Here is an 11,046-nt window from a genome sequence, read left to right on the forward strand (position 1 = left end):
TTATGTGCAATAACTTACGGTTATTGCATTAACCATAAAATTCCTTTAGCTACCCTTCTCGCCAGATGCAGGCAAGCAATGTCCGCTAACTACAGCAAACTTATAGGCGAACATCATCAAACTTGCCGTAACCATTCCGAAAGCTTCCGCTCGAATGGACGCGCGCCGAAGGAGCCCATGTGCCCTGAACTACAGCACCGTCGTTCAGGTTGTCGAGGGTTCTGAAATAACGGGGACATTCTTCTAGTGGAGAGTGGCAGCACACAGGTCTTAATGTCCAATGGCGATTCCCTTGTGCGGAAGACGGGGCACCGGGACGGCGCCAGTTCGGCGAGAGAGTGACATGACGGTTAATATATCAAGGTTTTGTGTTTGTGAGCCATGCGGTATGACTTAAGCAAGGCACCGACTTAGGCGGCCATAAAAGAGTTATTAGACTCGTCAAAGAGCCCGTGTTGTACATCCGTCGTTTTGTGTGTTCCATTGCGCACTACCACACGCCTCTAAGACCACTACCAATGCCAATCAACGCGTCAAATCAGCGGAGGAAAGTGTGTTTTAATGCGAAAGCATTACTTGGCTATATCGGCGAAAAGGTGCCCGCAAAACGTGTCCGCAAACTGTGGAAGCAAGATGTAAAATATGGCGAGAGCTGCAACTTCGAGATCTGAGAGCTACTGCTCTCTTTCCTTTCGTCAAAAACGTTTCTATTTTTCGAAACACATGCATGCTTTCGCGGGGTTGAGGTATCCACAGAGATGTCGCAATCCGAGAGCTACTCAGCCCTTTCCGTTCGTCAGAAATGTTTCCTTTCCTCAATACACATGATTTCACGGGGTTGAGGTGTCCGCTGAGATGTCGAGATCTGAAAGCTGCTGCACCCTTTCCTTTCGTCAAAACGTTTCCTTGTCTCAAAGCACATGCTTTCGGATTCCTCTACGTAAGCAGACTTAAGTGCCCAGAATTGTTTTTAGAAACCAACGTTTTACATAGAGAGTCTCCCTTGAAAATTCTTAGCCTTTCCAGTGATGGATATCATGCTTGCATCTACTCTCAATGAAGAAAAGGCTACAATTTTTGGAGCGGGAGGCTGTAACTGGAAGTCATCTGAGGTTACATTTGAGGTAGGGATTCCTACTTCTATCATTTTAATAAACGGTAACGTATCCAAAATTTTCCACCTGTCAGATTATCCAAGGCAAGAATAAAAAAAATTTCGCGCAAAGGTTCTGCATGTAAACCCCCGAATTAGCACTTAATACTAAGCTCGCTGTCCCAGCGAACTAACAGTGACCAATCGGCAATCGCTAATTAAGGCATTCAGGAGATGGTGAGAAAATCGTTAGTTATGGAGAAATTAGTAACCCTCGGCCTGTACTGGTGACAAACAGCACGCTTTCCCACATCTAGATCAAAAGCTGGGTTCTTTGTGAAATGAGAATATGCGCTAGCTCTTGGCGCTGTGAGGTTGATAGACCCGTAACTTCTGAGGGCCGACTGGTTTGCTCCGCGGTCCATTGTCTGCGGCGTCGCCACCACGGAACCAGAAGGGTGAAAAGCTACCCGTGACATATAATGCAAAAAGACTAGTATTCTTTGTCACCTCCCCCATGGAGGGTCACCGGCTCCGTCAGTTATTTGCTAGAGCCAAGAAAAACGCCCCGGGAAAGTCGAGACATGCGCCCTACACCTGTAAAGGGCATTGCAGAAGAACTGATATTTCATCACTGACGTTTCATCACTAAGGCTACTTTTCCCAAAATTGTGGACAAAAGTATTTTTGAACAGAAAAAAGTTCTAAAGATCAATATATCCGCAGATCTCCATTCGACAGGCCTGAATTGCTTGGCTATTAACGTTCTTGCGATCGCTAAAAGCGTTCCTCATTGGTTTTCTTAGGCAGTCCTAACATCTTTATGCGAGCGATGGAAACACTATAAAAGGAATATTTTGCTCCATATAAAAAGAGTGGACCAAAACCTTTTAATAATCTATACCAGTAGCTTACAATTTTCTCATATTCAAAGTTTTCTCAAGGAATGTTCGACACGTTCAATAAAAATTCAGCGCCTGTTAGCTAGCAATGATAAAAATTTGAAATTGCCGTATAATATGCACTGGGCGCTCCAAAAAGCAAACTGTGCAAACTTCAATATTTTTTCTTTTTGCTGCTCAGCATCTCTCAGGCTGCGCCATAACCCCGTTGTTTGGCAAACAGTAAGACAGACTACATTTCGGTCTTGATGCCTTAATTTTCAATTCAGGGGCGGGAAACAAATATTCCGTTCTTTTAAATAAGTTTCTGAGATTGGTGCCCCTTTTGCTGCTGAACAAATTTTGACAAAGATATAGAAAGAAAAAATTGCTGCTTATGAGTACTTAAATCTGCATGGAATGGCATCCTCAGTGTTTCATCGATGAGGAATTTACAGTGGAAAGGGCAGATCAGGACTACGAAAGTGATCGTTGAGTTAAGGCGTCTGCTTTTCGGCAGTCGTTGTTTAAGAGCAACTTCTAGCGCTCGGTATGCTTTGATCCGTTTGATCTTACTGACGGCACATGTCACTTTACACTTACTGTATTAGTCCTCAAAAAGTTGCTCATCTTGTATCAGTAACGACCGCATTCAAAATACAAAGCAGTGCCAACTGGTTCAGAGCACCTCTCTGCCATTCAAAACATGGAACCATGGTGCTGCGCTCGGCCTTTCAAACAAAGGTTTAAAGTCTACCAGCAACAACTCGAAGGGAGGTTCCAGTCGGCTTTTGTACCAAGCCGTTGATATTTATGTTTGCCAGCTGCCTTATCAGCATGTTATTCGAGTCGACGCTTGTTGCAAATGGTACGTGGTCTAGAGATTTGGTGCAGTGTAGAACGCGCTACCTTCGGTTGCACGATCCACGTCGCCGTCCTAGTGGAACGTTAAGGTGGGGGGGGGGGGGGGGGGGGGGGGGGAGGACTGGGATATTGCAATAAAATAATTTATGTAATTTTTTTGCAGCAGGAAAAGGCAACTATGCACAATTTATTGATTTTGTTTTTTACTGTTTGTACTCTATGTGAGACTATATGTGGCGCTGAATGCGTCTCTATTGTCTTCTTTCATTCAACACTTTTGCTTCGCCTCGCTGGCACATTCTAATAACGTCCAATCTGTGCCAAAGTAATGCGCGTGAACTTGGAAGGGTGCGCTCTTAGATGAGGTGGAGTGGGCTGTCGGCACCGCTTTTTTACCACTTGAAATCTCTGAGGTAAAGCTGAAATTTTGAACTTTTCTTTCAGTCATAAAATATGTTCTTTAAGTCCCATAAGATCAACCCCTATTTTTTCTTCAGTATCGGGTTCATTTAAGGCTAACACGAGCAACCTTGTCTCTATAGTCGAAGATCTGGTTGAAAGAAGTTTGAAATAGTGGAGGCAGTGTAAATTTTTTTTCTGGCTAACCGTTCCTTCTAAAACTCTATTCTTGCTCGTCAGCGTCTACCTTTATGACAAAAGCAAAGAAAGAGATGTGACGAGAATTAATATATATGGACTGATTCCGTCTAACCCTATCTCTTACAAATGAACAGATTGGTATGGCACTGCGATAAATATTTGATTTCGGTTTTCGAGCTATAGAAGAAATGCGCGTTGGTTAAATCTTTTATAATCAATTCTTTTTGTGTTACAATGTGCAAAACCTAAAGCCTCCAAATTGCTCTACGTAATGGTCCAGAACAACTCTTGTCATACCGTGTTTACTCGCAAAATGAAAGCACTATACTAACCCATAAATGTCAGAACAGTATGAAGGCGCGTTCATTATGCGTTGAAAAATATTCAGAAAAATTGAAGCACAAGAACAGGACAGAAAGTTGGCTGCTGGGATAAGTAACTAATCCGGTACAACTCACCTTCCAAATGAAACAAAACGCTATTTTCAGAACAGTTTGTGTGCTGAGAGCGCAGGACAACTTTCACTCATGACGCCCGTAAGGCCTATAATTCCGCCCAAGGAAAGCATAACAAGAGTCACTTTAACAAACTAGCAGTATAAAATGGTAAGCCCAACAGCAACAAGTTCCTACAAGGATTAATATGGCAGATTCTGTAAAGAGAGTTTTTGTGGCGGATGATTGTTTCTAATGGTTCCAGAATCCTCGTGGAAGCTTCTGAATGGCTGCTCGTAATGTAGGTTACGCAAAAACGCTTATTCTGCCTGTAAATATTGTACATGTCTTTTGTTTTCTGTATAATATCATCTAAGCACTGCTGAAGAATTCAACAGTTTTTTTTTTTTTACGCGGTCACGAAGTGCGTTCTTCAAGGCAAAACTTCCCCGCTGTTCATTTAAAATTCAACTTAGATATCGCTGAAAAGTTTGACATGTTCACTTATATTAAGCCTTTGTAAAACAGTACAACTTTTTAACCTCAAGAAAATTTGTTCTTTAGAATGAATTCTCTGTTGACACTCTGAAAGGTTCTGGTAAGGCTATTGAATAGACCCTTTCCATGGGTTGCCTTAAATGCAGGCGGAGTCAGGGTGGTGGCCTCTGTGTGTTTTTCGACATTAGCAGCATACCGAACACGCATTTATATAACTGAAGGCGCATGCATGGTACGTAAAGGTGTGCATTTCTTACCATAGCAAACAGACACACCAAGTTATAGCATATACCTTCATTGGTGTAGAAAATGCTCTTTATGAAAAATTCTCGCTTCTGTCACGAACCTTTACAGGCATAAAAACGTGGACATTGTATTTTCGGTCTAGCTTTTATATCAACCTGGCGATAATTATTTCGTACAATAATATTATTTTGGGCAAGTCTATTATTGATATCAGAAATGGAAACAGAACTCTGAAACGAAGATGCTGTTGAAAGATGAGCCACTGCATACTGCACTTTTAGCAAATGCAGTTTGTATATTTCAATTATCTCGCATTGTAATAAACAAATCTAAATTTTTATTTTAGGCCCAATCATATTTGACAAATTTATCAAAATTTGACAAAAATATCGATATTTTTGCTAATCACGGCTATAAGTTTTCAGATGCAAGAAAAAGCGTCACATATTTGCGGCCATGAACCATTGATTAAAGCAAACGATATCACATGAAAACTATCGCATTCGCTGGCAGGAAAAATTCCAGGTATTTAAGGCAAGGCTGCCACTAATTTGATAAATTGCTTTATTTTTTTCAGAGAAATAGTTTCTTTTGCAGCATAGTATTAATGGTGTTGGCGGACTTCAGAGAACAGTTGAGTCCTGTTAAGCAGAGAAATAAATACCTATGTTTAAAAAGTAAGCTTTTTCACTATTAAAGAGAGGGACCCGGTTCCAATGAAACTTTTGTTACTGGCCGTTAATAGCAGCACTCACAGTTTTTAGAATCTCGAAAACTCGACTACCCTCACCGCTACGTCTCAACAAATTTGCGCAGTTTCATGCGTCGTTCCAAAACTGCGCGCCTGTGAGCAATGCAAAGTGCGTAGTTATCAAATCGCGTCGCTCAAGGGCACACGTATTACGTGAGAATTTCTTCCCCGCCCAAGCTACGATGCTTCCTGCTCCTCGCCACTGCGGAACTCCCGCGCAGATTACGGCACGAATCACGTGTCACGCAGTCAAAAGTTAACTATCGGAATTTAGTTAATCATTTTGCTAGTTAACATGATTCGTCTGTTTTGTGTCGGGCGTCAGCAAAGGTATTACGACGCCGCACAAAGCTTCGCTATACCTCATGAAATGCCTGGCACAAGTCTCAGCAGGTAAAAAAGTTCTGGCTTTATCGATATTCACGAAAATGATGTTTGCTCACCGCGAACAGGAAGAAAAGCACGCAAGTTGCAACAGCGATGCTGCTCCCAAACCGCATTCGATGGTACTGTTGAGAATGAGATAACCCATGTTAGTTTCATGCGCACATGACCCATTCATGAAAATCTATCCCTGTTTCGTGCCTCAAAGTGACCAAACTGTGATCAGCAACAAGAAGCAGTGGTGCTTCATGTAACAGCTTAGGTATGCTATCAATACACGGCACGTTGCTTAAGAAATAATTACTTTTAAAAAGTTTGCATAAATATTGGGAACCAATTACCAACGAAGCTGTGAATTGCAGCGCGAGCTTGTATCTTAAACAAGTCTCCCTATGTTTTTACTGATGAGTTTGTAGAGTTATTACTGATATCTGCGGCATTTCTGAGAGTCTGCCACCAACCAAACAGAGCCGAGCGGGTTCATGAGGAGCTCACTACAGGATGATTGAGAACGCCCGAGTTACAGCATGGTGGTTAGCGTGCCTTTTTCTTTCAAGGGCATCGGATTCGAGGCTGCGAGAGGCCGAACGCAAGTTTCCTTTCGCGATGGACAGTTTCTCTCCTCGTCACGGGAGTGCAAGTATGGAAGATGTCGCTGTCGCTCTTATAATTTAGTTCTCAAAATAACATTTAAATTCCGCAGAAAAAAAATTAACAGGAAAAGTAACTTGTTATCAGAATCCGTGCGACCGATTTACTTTTTTCATGGCTGAATAAATGCCTAATAAGCGATTAATCGAACCCGGTCAATTAGGTCAATTTAGATAAAATGTGACAACTGGTGTAAATCTGTTTCGTTATCCTTGTTTACCCATGTATAGAAAACAAATTGCCCCAGCACATATATTCTATTGGATAGTTCTTATCTCAAATCAATCACTTATATACAAGGTCAGAACGTTTACTTTCACAATGTCATTTGCGTTCACGAGAAAGAAAGAGTTTTCGGGTGAAAGTTCATCGAGAGTGTATAGCGTACTTCTTTCATTTCGCCAACTATCATTTGTCTGCTTTTCATTTGCGCGCATTCGGATACAGACACTTTATAGTTGTACATTCGAATCAAGTGTTAAGTACAATGGGCAAGCGTGTTATCGCGAACTTTAGCACATGTAGAGAAAAATGAAGTCGACGAACGATAATATTAACAACTTTTATCTGTGTATCAAAGTATTAGTGCTAACATGCTTGTTTCATTACTAAAGCAACTCGTCAGCAAGAAGTTTTATTAAGTTCATTCCAATTTAACCCTCATGCCAAGGTTCTGCTGAAGCACATTTTCAAGAACTACATCGGTGGAAATCTTTTCGTCAACTGTGAGAATAATAACATTTTAGTTGTGCTTACCTCAAAAACTGATGTAATCTTCAGTCTGTAAAACACCGGCACAATGATTTCTGTGATGATTGGAGTAGTGAGGAGTATAGGTATGATGCTCCACATCATGTGTACACCGTAGGCGTAGTAGTGCGCTGTGAAGCCTACGATGCCCAGCGCCGACATCATGGAGGCGAGCACCGACACGGCCAGAGGGAACACGGCGAGTGAGCGCCGGCCGAGGAACACTTCGTCTGTGTGTCTTTCGTCGCGACTCCGTTTCCGAAAGGAGAAATATAGGCCAACGACGATGTTCCCTCCAACTAAAATTGCGAATATCACGTACTCGAAGGGATGGAGTCCGGCCATGGCTCTGCAAACTTGGGAAAGCTGCTGTAAAAGAAAGTACTCAGATTTTAACTAGTCAGATAAGAAACTCCTCCTAGGCCTTTGTTCCGCTGACAAACTATGCCTTCGGCCATTCCCGCCTTCTGCAAAGAAGCGACAGGCGCCTGAACCTTAATTTTTTCTTAATTCACATAAAAGAAGTACATATATAAAATAGCGCCTTTTAGCAAATGTTATCGCTCCGTTCGTGTTGATAGTGTGACTTGTCTGGGTGCTGTTTTATAGTACTGTCGTGAACCTGTTTGCCCACAATAACAATTTTCTCACATCTTGATTTCGTTCATAACAGTTAATATTGCATGCTATATAATAGGAAACACGATTAAAAACAAACTCACAACAAAATATCCGCAGTAGAGCACACACGTATGTCTAGAAAAGACTTCTCAACCAGGCAGCGTAGCATACGGCGTCACGTTTCCAGCAGTTATGCTCCAGACGTAAATGTTGGCGACCTATATCGGAGGAGAGCACGCGGGTAGTGACAGTGAACGCGAACAACAAAAACAGCACACAGCGACAGAGAAAATTAAAGCGAGATACGTTGTGCTTGCCACATGTGCCCTTCTAGCCAGGTTAGACGCATGTGATTGTTCTTCCTTTTGTGTGTTTCTCGAATAAACGCGCAGTTGCGAGTAAGCGCTTGTGTGGTTTGGTCTCTCTTGTCTGTTGTCCTAAGTGCGCTTTATAATTTTTGAAAATGAAAAACCAACTAGCTCAGATGTCAATTCTGCTTCATGTGCTTACTGCGCTTGTGCTGAGCCCATGTGTGATTCAATTTTAAAGCCCCAGTAAGATACTGCAAACTGCGATAATGACAATGACAAAAGAGAAAGAAAGGTTGTAGCCATGATTTTGCACTTCGCTGATAAAAAAGACACGTCGATTATGTTTTTCACTACTGTTTTTTTTTTCAAAATATTTGCCAGAATTGTAGCCTGACCAACGGACAAAGTATTTATTGATGAAAGGTAAAACCGGTGAAAATTGTTGCTTCGAGTTCTTTTATGTCTACTTTTTAAAGAACGTTCTGTTATGTCTACCAGCGCGCGCAGCCTAATAGTTGTTATTGTTGTCGTCGTCATAAATGATGAGTGACTTCAATCTTGGCTGGTAAACGCTATTCGAGCTTTCGTTAAGATTCGCCATGACATGGGGCGATTCTATGCTGCTGCAATGTAAATTCGATTATGTGAATGAAGTAAAAGATTATGGTTAAGTTAGAGTTTCATAGTAGTGCTGTGGAAAAGCTCATTCGTTATGACCGCGGTGACGACAATGTGCAGTTTTTGGTATCACCGTCTCCGAGTGACAATATATTTCAGCGCGCACAAGTGCACCCACAAATGAGTCAGTTTCAATTCAACAACAGCGTTCCATTGTTTAGTGACATGGGTGCTTATACCTCTCATTACCGCGAAAGCACAATATTTGGGAGTAAAAAATTCGCAATAGTTGTAAAAACTGAACGTTCCAAATATCTGCTTAAAATAAGAAGCAGAATCATTGAAGAAATAGAGGCCTTTATGTACATATTTTATTCTATCTGCGGATAAAAGTTCCAAGTTGCCAAAATTCGTATATGAAACGAAGTAAACTTGAAAAATGAATAAGGAAGCGATGAGTGCAGCAAAGTAATTGAGCTTATTTTTGCGTTTGAAGTGCCAAAGAACTCGACTTAATAAGAAATATTACGGGAATAAAACTAATAAAAATTTCTTGCTGAACGATTACGCCATCGAAAATAACTTTTCATTCCCAATTTGCTTCTTGTCTGAAGCAATGAAATTAACTTTTGTACCACCGAGTATACGCAAAACAAGCAGAAGCAAAAGATTACAGTCACTGGCCAAGTCAAAGTAAAAACAAATTGACGTTTCGGAACCCGTACGGGTTCCTTGTTCACAATGAAGCTAAAATGGCAGTGGTCGAAACTTAAATACCCAGAATATGACGTAATGACTGTATGTACATGGATGGCATCGTCCCTTCCTTCCGGTTCATAGTATCAGGTGTCGTCTGGATGAATGATGACTCAAGCAAAAGCCGTGCCGTCAGGTTCCGCTCTTTGGAAAGAATTGCGGCGGTGTCCCAGGCGATATCATGCGTTTTTTCGTGCGTGTGCTCGGCAATCGCATTGGAAGCCACTTTGTGGTTATCAGCATCGCGCTGATGCTCTTTCAATCTTCTGGGGAATTTTCCCGTTTCGCCTATGTAAACGTGGTTACAATCCCCGCACGGGATTTGGTAGACAACGCCGGGAAAGCTGTTACCTGGCAGGGGGTCCTTGACATTCACCAGCATACTTCGAAGTTTGCTGGAAGGCACGTGTCCGATGCGCAAGTTATATTTGACGAAAGTACGGGATAAATATACGCAATACAATTTTCATGAATCACATGAGTAAATTCTCACCCCTAAGGGCTTTTGTCACACCGCGTTGTTTCCTAACTTTTGGCAGCTACTGTCAAGTAAATATTTTTACATCAAGTTCACTTGCCGGTCTCGCATAAAGTAAAATGAATGTAAGGAACTCGATAGGGCGGAAACACAAAACAAAGTGAACAAGAAAGGGGGAGCCTCAGGATGTTTATCTATGCCCTTTGAGGATCCCGCTCCTTGTTCACCATGTTTTATGTCGTCAAGAAACTCATCTTCCAGCCCTGTGCTTAAACAGGGCGGAAAGCGAACTAAGAAACAGTTTATTCCCATTCCGTTTTGACGTTACAATAGAAGATATACAAAGACACAGCGTAACTCATGTTCTAAAGGAACTCAGAGAACAAATGTAAGTTGGCCTGTATCGGTATGTTACCTATGCAGGATTTACCGATTTTGCCAATTTAGGCTTTTACCTAATACGAAGCTTTCACAAGCGAGCAGGGCCCATAAAAACAAAATAAAGGTGTCAGCATCAGCGGCCGATTTCGCAATTAAACTAAGGTGCATCCGAAAAGATTTTCGGGCGCGGACCCACGATATGCTACAGAGCCGATTATTTCAAAACGGTCAATAAAGAGTCCACTTTTGTATGGAGGCCACAAGTTTTTTCTGCCGCAGAAAAGTCAGCACTGTCAGAAAGACCTGTATAATAAATTATGTGTACGATCCAAAATAGAATGAAGTTGTCCGAACTCTGCTTATAATGGAATCCTCTACGCATGAGCTGGATCATATATGTCGGATACCTGGAGGTGGTGTGGTGTTATTCGAATCGGGAACCCAACGTTTGTGCACTTGATTTTTCAGTGCTTCTGTCCGCCTGTATTGGTTCTTTCGACGACGGCACCGCTAACATCGCAAGAAAGCTGACCTATGTATCGCCGTGAAGAAGTAGCGGTTATCTCGTCCACTCCGCAGCTTGGGACGACAGCCGTTATAAATTTTGAATACGCGCCCTGCATTAGCTTCAGTGCGGCGGTGCTGTTGGAACCTGGAAGCAAACTTTTGTACACTTAAATTGCATTTGAGTAGTTTTTGAATCCATTTCCTTCATCGTTGCGTCGATGC

The 11,046-nt window shown here is 42.0% G+C and overlaps 1 protein-coding gene across 1 annotated transcript in view; it reads right to left on the reverse strand.

The window, feature by feature from the left end:
- LOC144118949 (sodium-coupled monocarboxylate transporter 1-like) overlaps nt 1-8,010 on the reverse strand; it is a 47,821-nt gene extending 39,811 nt beyond the window's left edge. Inside the window, exons 1-3 of the mRNA XM_077651708.1 lie at nt 7,875-8,010; nt 7,159-7,521; nt 5,811-5,876 (exon numbers count right to left, since the gene is read on the reverse strand). Of these exons, the coding sequence (XP_077507834.1) occupies nt 5,811-5,876; nt 7,159-7,497 (405 nt within the window). The 5' untranslated portion in view covers nt 7,498-7,521; nt 7,875-8,010. The remainder of the gene's footprint in view (nt 1-5,810; nt 5,877-7,158; nt 7,522-7,874) is intronic.
- Nucleotides 8,011-11,046: the final 3,036 nt, after the last annotated feature.

This window comes from Amblyomma americanum, chromosome 2 (genome assembly GCF_052857255.1).
Source record: "Amblyomma americanum isolate KBUSLIRL-KWMA chromosome 2, ASM5285725v1, whole genome shotgun sequence".
NCBI lineage: Eukaryota > Metazoa > Arthropoda > Arachnida > Ixodida > Ixodidae > Amblyomma > Amblyomma americanum.